This window comes from Parambassis ranga, chromosome 1 (genome assembly GCF_900634625.1).
Source record: "Parambassis ranga chromosome 1, fParRan2.1, whole genome shotgun sequence".
Classification (NCBI taxonomy): domain Eukaryota; kingdom Metazoa; phylum Chordata; class Actinopteri; family Ambassidae; genus Parambassis; species Parambassis ranga.
Window position 1 is genome coordinate 19,541,622 of NC_041022.1, and position 14,929 is coordinate 19,556,550.

Below are 14,929 nucleotides of genomic sequence, written 5' to 3' on the forward strand. Positions count from 1 at the left end.
CTGTATTTTTACCTTCTTCCAAAGAGACAACCTTGTTTTAAGAAAAAGGTAGAGACCACCATCTAACTGACAATAAGATTTATATTGGTGATCACTAGAGTGTGAGACATGAAAGACTAATCTGCTTTGCGATACCCACACAGGAAATTTGGACAGCTAGCTATCACTGGTTTGTATTCATCACCTCAGAATGAACCAACAAGGACGACAAAAGACTTGAGAGTTATGACTCTTCCTCCTCACAGCCATGTCATACTAGGAAATTAAGACTGACCAGACCAGCCATAAAACCTTCTGTTACATTCCAAAGGGACACTTCACACTCTAATGTTATCTTTCTTTTTTCACTATTTGAATGTTTGTCAGTCATGTTGTTGCAACTTTGGGCTTACTTCGCCACATATTTGCTAGAGAATACTATCAAGCAGCTTCTTCACAGCATTAAATATAGTAGTTGAGATATCAAATATCGATTAAATGTTATATTTCCACTATTAGGAAGTTAATAAATACACCGCTGAAAATAATTATGAGAACACTTAAAGAACACAATGTAACTCCAAGTCAGTCACTCTTCTGTGAAATCAGCCTGTCCAGTCAGGATCAACACTGATTGTGAATCAATTTCAGTTGCTGTTGTGCAAATGGAACAGACAACAGGTGGAAATGGTGCTGACCACAGACCATTTCTCTGCTCTCATCCTTTCTGCCTGATGTTTGATCACTTTTGCATTTTGTCAGTGCTCTCAGCCCTAGAGGTAGCATGAGGTGGTGTCTACAACCCACACAAGTTGCTCAGGTAGTGCAGGTCATGCAGGATGGCACATCAATGCGAGCTGTGGCAAGAAGGTTTGCTGTGTCTGTCAGCACAGTGTCCAGAGCATGGAGGAGATACCAACCGAGCACATCTGGGACACCATGTCTCGTTCCATCCACCAATACCACGTTGCACCACAGACTGCCCGGGAGTTGACTGATGCTTTAATCTAGATCTGGGAGGAGATCCCTCAGTAGAACATCCGCCGCCTCATCAGGAGCATGCCCAGGTGTTGCAGGGAGGTCATTCAGGCATATGGAGGCCACACACACTACTGAGCCTCATTCTGACTTGTCTTGAGGAACTTTCACTCAAGTTGGATCAGCCTGTAATGTGATTTTCCACTTTCATTTTGAGTATGGTTCCAAATCCAGACCTCCATGGGTTAATAATTTTGATTTACATCGATCATTTTTATGTTATTTTGTTCTCAACGTATTCCACTATGTAATGAATGAAGATTTTCAACTGGAATATTTCATTCATTGAGATCTAGGAGGTGTTATTTTAGTGTTCCATTTATTTTTTGAGCAGTGTATTTTATGCTTTAGACCAAGTTGTTGTTCTGTGCATTGTTTTACCAATATGAGAACTGAGGTCACTGAAGCTGACAGCTTACTGCCTCTGATGTGAGATTGATTTAACTGATTCTTTTAATAATATTTCATTAATGTGTTGCAGTCCCACAGGCTGAACTCTGGGTGGTGCCCCTTTTAAACGAGTACAACCTTGTATAACAAAGTGTAATCGCACAACATAACTGTTGCCCCAGTTGCTACCTAAATCTTTGTACACCACAGCTGACTTTCTGGGAAGCTCAGCTTTATGTGTACCAGACACACCACATGCTTTGTGCTGTGAGACGATATCTTGCAGATGTGTTTCTTTAAACTCAGATTTGTTGTCTACAGTGTGTCAGCAGATAAAGCTTTTTACAGCAATAATGTGCTATTTCTGGAGGACATAACCTACTTTTGAAAGGCAGAATCAACATGATGAAAAGGAGGACAGGTGGTAAAAATGGGATCATCTTCACTGGATGGACTCATTTAAAGTGCAGCTTTAGGTTTGGTGGTGCACAGTCAGGTTTGAGGTCCCCCAGAGTTCACAAGCATCACTAAATTATTATTAATATATTTATACTACAAGTCAACTGTCATGCGGTACTACTAAACCCTCATTGCAGTACCACATGCAGCCAGCAGATGTCCCTGTCCACCCAAAGTCTTGTAAAACAGTGATTTTGGAAAATCACTACTGTGTAAGTGTTTGAGTAAGCGTTCCCCACGGTCCACACAGCCTGACATCTCACAGTGGGAGAGAGGACATCTCTCTCTCACACACACACACACACACACTCACAATCTGATAATCGTTTGGTTCTGCTTTCATCTGTGCAGGCCCCTCTGTGTGCTTCAATCAGATAAGAGGGCTCCCTGCTAGGATTGAGTGTGTGTGTGTGTGTATATGTGTGTAGGAGGAATTTCACATAGAGTTTGGTGCAAACTCTATGTGAGCTCCCCGACAAGGAGCCCAACAGCTCATAAATAAGGTCAGAAGTGAAAGGTCAGAGCGGTGTCCTTTACATCCTCATTCACAACCCCCTAGAGTTCACAGTCTCACACAAAAACATTCAAATGTTTGTCTTGAAAACATTTTTTTATTAAACACAATATCTACATACATTCCAGATACTGGAGAGAGCACGTATGCTTCAGAAGCAACAGTTCAACACCACATACATTCATGTAACAAGGGACACATGTCGTCTTATTAACTTAACCTGCAGCACAATTTTAAAAAACTGTTTTCACAGTTTTCACAGCAAGATAGAGGACGACCCAACATGAGTCATTTCTCATTAAATGTCTTCATTAAACCGCTACAGCATTTTAAAAGCATGGATTACAAAAAGGTGCTAAACATCTTTGTGAAACAATGCTTTGTGTTATAGGCTTTAATGGATGAGTTTAAACTGTGAAGTTAGTTTACATGAAGGTTTTAAACGAATAGTTTGACATTTGAGGAAGCGTTGTCGGTATGTGCGTCCACCAGCTGTCACTTTTCCATCAGACTGAACTAATAAATAGTCAGACCTGGGAACGAAGGCAGATTGTACCCTTTTATACTGAAGACTGTTTGTTTTTGTCTGTTTTGAAAGGGCCTAAATCAGCACAGTATATGTTGTTAGTTTAACGTGGGTCAAATGTTAAAGTATTCCTTCATTTTACTGCTTTACCAAAAGATAAAGCAAACAAAACAAAACAGCAAAGTGCTCGGTCGTGAAATATACATCAGAGAAGGATTAATACTGAACAAAGATGAAATGAAAACGTCAAAATTGAGAATTAAAACTTGATCTGTGTGTAACTGTTAACACTAGAGCAGCACACAGCCGTGGTTTGTGGTCTGTTTGACTGGTCTATACAGATAGGATACAGTCAATAGATGACTGTAAGGACACTAATCAGTCAGTTTATCATTTCAAATAGAAATATCTGTCTGACTCCAGTACTCTGGTGCAGACATGGTTACTGGAGGATGAATGCTAAATAATAACATTGTACTTACAACATTTATGGCAAAGATTTTACAGGTCGGTCTTCCCGGTTGAAATTTGCCACCCTAGTTACACACACACACAAAGGTGTTCAGTGCAATAAGAGGGGTGTAATTCTTGTATATAAGACAGTTTTATTGCTGCTATGGTAAATATAGAGCTATAGTAAGTTTTTGGTTAGCTTAGCATTTGCCATTCACATGCTAAATGTTTTTTTTTAGTCTGGTGGAGAGATACAGGAAGGATGGTGGAGGAATAGATAGTTGAGCTACCGGGGCACACCTAACCAATCAGATCGCTTCTTGCTGGCTTCAGTATTTCCCTAAAATCCTTCCCAACGGATGAGCACAGTGTTACCATAACTGATAAAATGTACAGAAAATACAGAATCAAGCTGACTAGAATCTTCACATGAGCTTCAATTTCACAAGCAAATGTTAGCATTAAGCTAAATTCACAGCTAAGCCTGATTACAGCTGAAGTACAAAACAAGACAGGAGACCACCACAGCTCTAAAAATGTCCTAACCACACAGAGCATACAAGCTTCTGATGTAGGCGGCCACCGTCGCACCACACATTTCCAAGACACTTGGCTTTTTGGTCTGCTCTTGTTGCAGTTTTTGGCATTGAGCACTACACTTTCCTAACAAGTCTAAAAGACAGACTGCTAAGGAAAACTTTAAATTGTCTAAGACAGGCCTTCAGGAGTCAAGGGAGAGCACCAGTAAGCCTTGCTGCAACAATTTCCTGCTCCAAAGGCATTCACCTTTTCTCCCCCATCGGTCCATCCCTCCCTTTTATGTCTCTGGATGGGTGTTAAAGTCGTTGGGGGCTGGGGCACCAAAGAGTGTCTGGGTACAGCAGACAATGGACAGACCTGAACCTGAGAAAGAGGGGGAAATGGTTGTCACAATGCCTGGAAGCTGCCAACTGGGGATTTCAAAATAAGGCCGTGAATACAATTGGTCGTGCACACATACAATGAACAAAGCCAGGAAACTTGTCACAGTGGTAGAACATGCACTCCAACAAAAGCTTACATAAAACACTGTTGTAGTACACATTTTAAAGTGAAATGATTTCCTGCCAAAACAGCTAAAGGACTGTGTTCCACACATTTTAAAAATCCAAAATAACTTGTGTTTTCCCCCATTATCCTATCGAAAATAGTTTAGAGCAAGCTAATCTCATTACAGCCCTTCTAGGCACACCGCCATGACTAACAAGATATAGATGTAATAACAATGACCTCAATTCAGTACATGCAGGACAATTACCAACAAGAGAGCCAGGGCAGATAATTGGTTTGCCTGTTTGCTTGGATGTGTCACTGTGCTGTTCACAGTGAAGGTGACCTTAGTCTGCATCCCCAGGCTTGACCATGTTTCATGTTTTCTTCATTAGCAGAGGTCTGTTTAATTAGTTACTTAGATGAGAAATTAATTACAAAAACAATCACACGATCAAATAATTAAATCTAACAGTGGCGCATTGCTTAATTAAAGTCATTTTTTTAGTTCCTCGGTTGATACTTTGTTGTAAGTGCTGACACTGGAATAACAAAATATGTATAAATACTTTACCTTGTTGGATCTTCATTTCTTGAGAATGGTCCTTTCACGTTAACGGTGTTCCTGCTGTTCTCCACTGTGCCGTAGCTGAGCGTGACCTGACAGGAGCAACAACACCAACAACACACACGTGTGACATCTTTCATTGTTCACAATAGCAAATAATGTAATTTATTTCGTGCTGCCTTTATGTGTCTGTATACCTGGCTGTGTATGTCTGACACCAGTCCTAGGTTCTCCAGGTGGGAGTGGAACAGAGCCGAGCGGATGAGGCTCCCGCCGAGCAGTGCCTCCACGATGTAGCCAACGGTGCAGTCGTCAGGGAGGCGAATGTGCTCCGCTGTGGCCATGAATGTGCCGTCGCTACAGTGTTAAGAAGACATGGTTTGACTTAGCATCATATTATTTATCCATGTATCTTATTTATCTAAATGAGGGCTTACCTTGCCCAGGGTTTCATCTTGAGAGAGAGGCCGCGGCTCAGACAGAAGCCGGCTCCTCCTGTGGCAAACCAGAAACGCACCTGCCTCTGTAGACACAAACACACAAACAAGCAGCATGAGTGACAGTGGATCAGTGTTTAGCAAAGGACAAAGTTGAAATGATGTGCTCTAGTTTTCACTTGGACCCGACCCAGGCAATGCCACAGTCAGTCAGCCTTCTTTTTCTCCTGTGTCTGAAGCCCCTGCTGGACAAGATCGTGTTAAAATTACCATATCAGTGGTGCCAAGCCTCTCTGTGGCCTCTATTGGTCGTTCCAGGCTGGGTCGCCCGATGTACACGTCCTGTGTGTGGCTGTACTGAGACAGCAGTTTCAGGAGGGAGTCCACGTTCACATAGTTATCATCATCAACATGACAAAACCACCTGCAACACATGATACTGACAGTTAGACCTCATGTCTTTCTGTGTAAACCTAAGGTGCGAGCGGTGTGGATGGCGTCTTACTTCCGTCCAGAGTTGATAAAAGTGTCATACTCCAAAGCCATTTTACAGGAGAGGGCCTGACGATTGTGTGCCGCCGAGCAGTTGGTGTTGATCAAGTGAGCACCTGGTGATCAATAAACAGAAATCCACACTTAATTGTTCCTTAAGGAGCAAAAAAAACTATTTAAATATTTGAATAAAAACTCGCTCATAAATATCCTAATGCACATTATTACAGTGAGCCACACCATGTGCCTGATAATGAGAAGAATGCTTCATTGAAATTAGAACAATTCCATGAGCATGAGGAGGAAGAGGCCTGTTGATTAAAGTGAAGTGGCTTCCTGCACTTCATGGAAACACGGTATTGCTCAGTCAGCAGCCTGATTCCTGCTTTCCTGCAGATAACACTGCTGCTAGTCAGCGAAACTGCTCTGAACGAGTGTGTGTGTGAGTGTGTGAGTGCGCAGCTCACCCATCCTTTTCCTCAGCTTCTCATCCTCTCCATCAGTGAACACGTACGTCTGTGGAAAAACAAAAAAACATAACATAGTTTGTATTATTTCAGCCACATCATGATGCAGGCGCTCGCAGTGTTCCGCCATCACTCTTCATGGATCAGCGTTTGTGATTTCAGGTGAGACTCCTCCTGTTTTCCACAAGGCAGCACTGAGTATTATGGACCCTGGATGAAGGCCAAGCCAAAGGTAAGACTAATATCTATCAGCAGCAGAGCAGCTGTCGCTGAGCGTGTGACTGAGTGTTTATGTGACGAGTGAAGAGGTTGAGGGTCACTGTGCACTCAGGAAGCTGTGTAGACCCAATAACTTTCCACAGGAAGTGAACGCACACCCCGGGTGCACATACAGAGCGCTCTGTAAATAGTCTGTTATGTTGCCTTCACAGTCCAGGACAATAGATTTCAAATAAAACAATGACACAAAGGGTTAACGTGCAGATTTATTCTGAGCCTGTTCATGGCCATGTGAATAGAAGATAAAACAAGAACTCAAAACAATGTTGCACGGTCTCCCAAAAAAAATCAGCTATTGAGCCACTAATTCAAAGGAAAACGGTGATGATTCTGCTTTGTATCAATGTGGCGTTGTAGCCCCCCCCCCCCCCCCAGCTCCCAGCTCTTTTGCCAACATAGTTCACTGGGTGACATATAACGTATCATCTGGCAGACTGCAGGGCTGTTGCTTAAACTTTGGATAAGGATGCAGAAACATTTATAATACTACAAAATTTGGGCCACGCATGAGCAGGGGAGGAAAGGATACAAACCCCATGATCCTGAAAAGAAACAGGCCAAACAGACCAATGTATTCTGGGTACTGATTTTTTTTACTAATGTTTTGGCAAAAGGGAATACTTCTACAGCATAGACAGCCAAGCTTTATGACAAGACCACCCTTTCAGTGTTAAACAATCACTTTAAATCAGTATTTGTTGTGTCTCCGTGTGTCTCTTCATGCAGACTGACTCATGTTTGGATCAGAACTACATTAGGTGTCTGAAACAGGCACAGCATTCCACAAATCAAAGACCTGCTTGACAACAAGATGTTTGGCCATATGTATCGTTGAAGTCTACGAAACTTTTCTAAGCCAAGCAGATCAATACATAATGGGTTGGTGCAGTCAAGGCCTGGCAGAACATCAGCAGGGCAGATGGCCAAAGTCTGTCATGTCTGCGTATTGCAGCCTTCAGATGTTAAGCAAATGCAAAGGACCTGACAGGAGACAGTAGTTTAATTACGTGTTTATCTGTCCCCTAAAAGCAGCTGACATGCTGTTTGTCTGATGTGGCTGTAACATTATGGCGAGTGTCTCATAGCCAGTGTTTCAGGTCCAAATCAAGTGTTCGGGAGAACAGGGAGAACTTTGTAAAAATACCCTCTGACTTCACTATACACGCTGCCAGGGTAAAAAGATCAGCCTCAGAGGGATTCCACTTTGCAACCCGCCTGCCATGCGGCACAAATTTAATAATAAATCTTCGGTTCAAGTACTGTGAGATCACATCGCGGCCTGTGGTAGAAGAAGGAAAAAAAACTGAGAGGCAGCCCAGCCAGCTGTGAGTTTTTGTCAAGACTTTTTTTTTTCACTCAGAGCCTCTTAAGCCTCTCGAGAGGAGTCAGCTTCTGCATCTGTACGTGTGTGTGTGTGTCATACCAGTGTGTACGAGAGCCAAGTTGGGAAAGCAGTGGGGGAAGTTGGAGGGAGGGGGTCGACAAGAGTTGAGCTTTACAACACAGGAAACAGCAAGACAGGAGAAAGTTGTGTGTGTGTGTGTGTGTGTGTGTGTGTGTGTGTTTACTCTTGTGATCAGACACATTTTTAACTTCCCATGAGAAATCCTGTGAGTTCCCAGGGCATTTGTGTGTTTGTGAAGGTAACAGTGATTATGTGTGTGTTTGTGTGTGTTGCTGTGTTTCCATTACTCAGCAATTTTACAGTATAGGGGTGTGCCTGGGAAACAGGTAGGGTTACACACACCTGACCGTGAGAGCAGATGCAGGAATGTGTCACACGCACGCACGCACACACACACGGCATCTGATCCCCCCCCTACATAAACTGTGTTTACATGACAACAGTCTGGCTGCAGCATGAGATGTCTTGAGCGAGTCCTTCTTCAAACACTGAGGTTTAACTGGAAAACGACCAGTGTGCGATCCGCTGCCGCGCCTGCATTTCATTACGGGCTTTGAAGCTGCTGGGTGCAGTACACCACCGTCCCATGTGTTTTATAGCAGCAGATTCATCTTTGAGTCACTCACCACCACCGGGGATCAGACCAGGAAGCGGTCTTTCCATCCATTTGATGTCAAATATTTATCTGCGTGGCTGGAACTCCCCCTGTACCAGCTTCTGCCTTTCAACTTCAGTAGTCATGTTAAAACTCATCCACATCATATGACTAATGTTTTGATCCAGGACAAGTCTTCACAAACTCAATAATAAGTTGACCGAGCATTTCATCAGGTATTACTTTCTTTTTTGTTTTTCTGTAAACTGAACATTTTTAGGTTTTGAGACGTTGGTCAGGTCATTTTCAACCATTTTTTGGAGAAATCCCCAATGAAGTCTTACTGCAGCTCTACTAGTAGAGAAAGAAAGAGTAAAAGAGAAATGCACTGAACTGCACAACAAAGTAACGTCAATGTATGTGTGCCAGAATACGTCACACTCACCTTAAAATACCTCATACTAATAAATATGTGTGGCTCTCTTAAGTCAGGAATTAACTGGTCTACTCCTGAACTGACTGCAAAGCACTTCAACTTCCTCCCATTGCCAGGACATGTCAGTTCTGAGTGCAGCTAAGCTGCTTTTTTTTTTAAAAATGCAGGACTGAACTCAGCCTTGAGCTGAACAATTGTTTTATTGTACACGCAGCCGTGAAGCCAATGTGTATCTCATTTGTGAACCTCTGGTGGTGATGAAGTCCAGGGTTCCTCAGCTCATACAGTGTATTGTTTCCTCCTCATGTCCCCTGCTTGTCTTTGTGTCAACACATTAGCAGCTGTGTGGTCGGCCTGTTAGCCCCTCACATCTCCATCTCATACATTACAAAGGCCTCTATCTCTGTTTTACAATTCACCGGCTGCTGGTGGGATCAAAGAGCCAGAGAGCCCAGTCACATTTCAAAGGGTTTATAACTTTGCAATTGCAGCAGGAGGTGAAGGAGCCGTTTAGGATTCAGTGCACAAGCATTTAGGCTGCTTGTGCTCATGCATGTGCATTCATTTTATTTTATTTTTTTTATCTGTGTTTACATTAACATCACTGAATTGATATAAAAGGGAACTTTACCTCATGTAAAAACAGAACATCAAAGCATGTTCCTGTCTGCAGTGTGTGTGAGATGTAAACACAGTCTGCTTTTGACTTGTAAATGAAGCAAACTCCAGTTTATGACTGAAGTGAAACTAACTGCTTCTCTGTAGGTGTCAGGTATTATAACCCACCCTGACTCACCTGTGCCATGTTTCTGGAGATCCAGGTGTCCAGCAGCAGCTCCAGTCTCTGCCGGTGATACCTCCCGGTGGTTTTCACCGCTATGAACAAGTCCTCCGTGGAGAGATGCTCCACTGGTCCTGGGGGAGCGCTGCTCCGCGGGGGCCCGCTTATCGCTCTCTTCTCCCGGGTCAGTTTCCTGAAATAAGTCGAAAAAACTTTCCCCGCGGCTGGAGGAGCCCCCGGGTCTCCGCTCTCAGGGTGCCCGCCACTGACCACCAGCATCCCGGTCACCAGCAGACAGGTGACGGCGGTGGCGGCGGCGGCGGCAGCGCGGGGTCCCGCTGAGCTGAAGGTAGTTCTTGATCCCCCGAAGGATTTCCACATTGTGATGTGTGGATGTTCAGATAGAGAGTGTTTTCACGGGATTACAACATCTCAGGACACAAGCCACAGCCGCCCTGCGTGTCTCCTTCAGTGGACGACCTCCCACTGAGCGACTTGCAGCTGTTACAGTGAAGTTATAAACTCCAGCAGTGGGCGGGACGGTCCGGGCTGCGCTGCATCCAGTGGCCGATTTGAGCGCTGGGTGTGGGCGGGGTTTTCCAACTTGGAGCCGGTCCACAGTTTATTTCTAATCTGAAATAAACAGCTTAACGAGGTTAATATGAAGAGATGAAGTGCTTTATACACACATCTATTATTAGTAGCACACAAACACTTTATAAATAAAAACATCTCCCTCTGGTGCTTTATGTCTCATGTCAACAGCATTCTCACAACAAGAGATGTTCACTAGTGTTTCAGTGAAGGCTGTGCAGAGTGATGTCCCATAAAATCTCACATAAAGGGTTAAACCAGGTGGAGATCTGATCACTAGAGGCTGAAATTGCTCATAACAAATCATTCCTGGCGCTGTACATGGAAGCAGCATCTGTATTATTTCACATATATGGGTGCATATTTTTAGATGTAAAGCCAGATGGATAACCTGTATGAATGTTGGCTGTCGTAAATAGGATGCAACACTTCATTAAAACAAGCTTTCTTATGTATAATTCATTTCACTGTGAATGATGTAAAACCTCTGCAATGACACATAGAACATTCTCATTAAACCAGCACATTAGAGCCATTTTCACTTGCTGAATATACAAGCAGCAGCTCTTCCTCGGAGGAGAGCGACATGCTTTGAGCTCCTCTGTGCCGAAGCCTGGTGGGTCATTCTCCAAAGAGGACAGATGTTGAAAAAGACCGTGACATCGGAGTGTGTGTAGTCCTGCCAACATCACACTCACACACAGACAGAGAAGACAGACGTGCCAGGCAGCCAGGTTTGCCAGATCCACCAACCATCTGAGGAATGTTTCCTCTCTAATAATGTGCAGTTTGTCTGCGCTGCATATCTGTGCTGATCCCTCGAGCAAAGTCAGTGTAATGTTACAGTTTAGGAAACACACAAACTATCTCAGACAAGAAAGCGTCCATATTAAAGACAGCCTTACACATAAGAGTGTTATTTCCAGAGTTACCAGATGTTAGTCAGTCATTTTAGTGTTAACACTGAGCTTTAACCATCAATAACTCAAGCCAAAAGAGACATCTCCCATAACACTGACTATTTTCATTTACTTTTTAATCAGTGACATTTTTGCAACAGAAAATTTGATGAAGTTGAAGTTGAAGTTGAAGTTTTTTACATGAAATTCAGCACACTTTGACTTCTGCCACACAATGACAAAGTCAGTTACAGGCTGCAGTGTTAGTCATCCTTTTCCTGGTAAGAGTTGAACTTAAAAACACATGCCATGCAAATGTCTGTGTGTGGAATGTCAGCTACAGATGCTTCACCCACAGACTTCCGTTCAGTGTTGGTGTGTTGATTCTTTCTGGTGCAGCATTTTTTTGCAATTTTCCAAATATGAGCAGACAATATGAGACCTTGTCTGTCTGTCTGAAGCATGAACATGAATACGAATTCACACAGATCTATGTGTGTGCTGTTCCGGCTCATCAGGAGCAGCTTTTTTGTTCGGTAGAATAGCTCCAGGATGGCCTCTCCTGTTTCACTTATATTTGATGTCAGATTAGGAGGGTCTCTGTCCGACCATGTGACTTTGTGAACTCAACGATCCCTCGTTCACACCTACTTCACCTTGTGATGAGTTCTGTGCAGAGGAGGCTGGGTTTGAACCTCTTGCTCTTTTTAAGATAACTTAAATGGAGCAACATGGACGCCGTCCTGCAGAGACATTTAAAGTCTGTATGACTTTTGACTTCTTCCTCTTGAAAACATCAAAGTGATAGGATTAAGTAGGATGTTTGTGCATCTTCTGATCCAAATAGAAGCAGTTTTCTGCTCTGCTGCACAACAGCACAGAACAAACTGATAACAAAAAGAAAAACACACATATTGAAAGAACCAGCAGGAGAGGAGAAAATCCAGGCCTCTGATTATTCCCCCCTCTCTCTGTCCTCCTCTGCCTGTCTCTGTTAAAAACCCCTTTTTATTCCTCCCTTTCAAAGATAAGAGCAGCCTATTGTCATCACTTTCATCCTACTGGGGATCATGTGGCACACACACACACACACACACACACACTTTACGATGGCTTTAATTTCCTCTCAGACCGTATCAGTGCAGCCACAGTGTGAGCTGAAGCTGAGTGTCAGTGTGAATGCTGTGGTTGAATCTTGACTGAAGGTGTGTTTATGTGTGTGTGCTCACCCTTTTTTCCTAATTGTCTGTGTGTTTACAGCAAAATAATGGTTTCCCTCAGCGTTGTGTGTATTTGCTATGCGAGGCAGTGACATTTACAGGGCAGTCAAGCTTCTCCTTCTCTTTTGTCTGTAGAAATTCCCTCTGTTTTTTTCACCTGGCTTAATCCCTCTCCTCTTTGATTTCTGCCTCTCAAACCCCCCTCTACCATTCCAGTGTTCCCCTTTTGGCTTCCCTTCTCCTCTTACTTGTTTCATCTCATCGTCATACGTTACAGAATTCAGAGTGCAAGGTCACAGTTTTCCAAGCCTCAAGTTGGGACTTTTCCCCCCGTTTCCTTTTACTCTACAAACTCCACATGCACACACATAAACAGAAAAAACATGTCTGTTTCATCTCCATGTTTGAATGGAGATTCAATTGCTGCTTAAATGTGGTTATTTTTGTGTAGAGTAGAGGCTGTTTGATTGCAAGTGGGAAGGAGAACAAACAACAGGGATGTTTTCTTTTTTCTCTTCTTCTTGCCAGAGAGGGAGATTGAGCTCAGACCACATCTAATGGTGAAAAGGATGGGGGTTTATATAGGATAGAGGGGGTGGAGAAGGAGTGGGAGTCAAGATATATGTCCCAGGTCTCAGTCTGGGACATAGCTTTGTGGTTGTCACGGTGACAGTCATGGTTGTAGGAGATTGGCTCAAAATGTGATATTGATTAGGATCTTCTTTGAAACAAATACCACGCAAGTATCAGGAAATAAAGCTACATGTGTTTCCATAGAAACATATCGCAATTTCACCTTGAACATAATCCTCCTGCATCCACAGGTATAGCATACAAGCTGAATTACATTAAAATAAGCTATTCCTTAGAGGGAGCATTGCAACAACACAAGGACAGAAATAAGTGAAGATTCAAACAGAAGCATAGAAATTGACTCTATAGAATCGAATAAAATAAGAACAGAACAAATGGGCCCACACAGGAGCCAAGCAATAAATGTAACAACCAGTGTTAACAAACAGCCCCCATCAAGTGAGAGGAGGAGGGCCAGCACTACACTGTACTGTACTGTACTGGTGGATACAGCTGGTGAAGCAGACAGCTGTATCTGCTCCTACACGCTCCCTCTTTAATTTAGTCGGTCAATATGTTCCCATTGATTTTCATTAGTCTGTCTAATTCTAATTTGAACATACTTGACCTGATGGAGATGGTGAAGTCTAGCCAAGCAGCATCCCCCTAAAGCTAGAGTTATTTTTGGACTCAGAGCTGTCAGTCTTATAATGTGTCCAACTTATGTGAAGTTCTTCAAGTTCTCGTCTGAGATGTGCTTTCAGAGTAACTGCATTTTTGAATGTTGAATATAAATGTGCAAGCATTGACTGTGCGGCTCCTTTTCATGTGTAATTTTGATTTGTGATTTTAGAAGGAATCATTTAGTGAAATATGTATATACTTACTATACTATAGACTTAATTTCCCCACGGGGATTAATAAAGCAATACTTAATCTTAATCTTTATATATATGCTTGCACTTTCCAAGACAACTCTCAGCCTGTGGTGGTGAGTGTTTATTTAACGATCCTAGAACCACTGTAAATACAGCACAGCAGAGGAATGAGGCCCAAACCGACACTCACATCCATCAAATTAGGACCAGCATATAGCCTTGGTGTACCCTGTGTGTGTGTGTAACAGAGGAAAGGATCAAGGATTGATTTAACAGTAAGCAATGTTTTGGAGCTCAAGGACAGACAATGAAAAACAGATCCTGAATGGAGCTCCCAGGGCTGGCTCATCACATCACAGTTTCTGTTACCTCTTTCTTCTATTTTTATCCAGAGTTGTATTCTTTCATCCGCTCACTTTTGTCCAGCACATTCATCAATCTCATCTGTGCTTCACCACATGTAGGACTCTGCACTGTGGTGAAGGTACTTCCCACCACGAACCACCGAGCAGAGGAAGGATGCAGAGGGCTGTGTGGTCACGGCAAAAGTTCGCTGTTCACTGCTTGTGTTTCACATCATCTGCCTGTTTTCATACTGTAATGCAATTAAAACCCCATTAACCTTGAAAAATGTGTGTGTTTTTAGTCTCTCTGAGACCTTCTGTTTCTCTTCCTGAATAAATAAACCCATAGACAAGAGAAATTTCCTCTCAGTATTGGGGATGTTTGACATTTTCCAGAATGTGTGAGGGGGGTGTCTCTGCATGCTGCCTGTGTGTGTGTGTGTGTGTGTGTGTGTGTAGCTAAAACAAGAGGTCTTGTCATCTTAACCAGGATTGTACAGTCATGTGCTTCTCATTAAAATACTTCTCTCAGTGTCGGATAAAAGCACTGATACTGTGCAGTCAATATGTTAA

The 14,929-nt window shown here is 43.0% G+C and overlaps 1 protein-coding gene across 1 annotated transcript; it reads right to left on the reverse strand.

Moving 5' to 3' along the window:
- Positions 1–3,931: 3,931 nt before the first annotated feature.
- On the reverse strand, positions 3,932–10,337 carry LOC114441362 (beta-1,3-N-acetylglucosaminyltransferase lunatic fringe-like). Its single transcript, XM_028414253.1, has 8 exons — positions 9,864–10,337; positions 6,353–6,401; positions 5,899–6,001; positions 5,664–5,817; positions 5,394–5,479; positions 5,154–5,313; positions 4,963–5,048; positions 3,932–4,262 (listed from the first exon to the last, which is right to left on the reverse strand). The coding sequence occupies exons 1-8, from the start codon at positions 10,227–10,229 to the stop codon at positions 4,196–4,198; spliced, it is 1,071 nt and encodes a 356-aa protein (XP_028270054.1). The 5' UTR covers positions 10,230–10,337; the 3' UTR covers positions 3,932–4,195.
- Between the last annotated feature and the right edge of the window lie 4,592 nt (positions 10,338–14,929).

Coding starts and splice junctions, on each gene's coding strand:
- LOC114441362 (XM_028414253.1), bottom strand. CDS start 10,229: ATGTGGAAATCCTTCGGGGGATCAAGAACTACCTTCAGCTCAGCGGGA. Junction 5,818..5,898: donor TTTATCAACTCTGGACGGAA/GTAAGACGCCAT, acceptor CATGTGTTGCAG/GTGGTTTTGTCATGTTGATG. Junction 4,263..4,962: donor AGAAATGAAGATCCAACAAG/GTAAAGTATTTA, acceptor CCTCTTTCTCAG/GTTCAGGTCTGTCCATTGTC.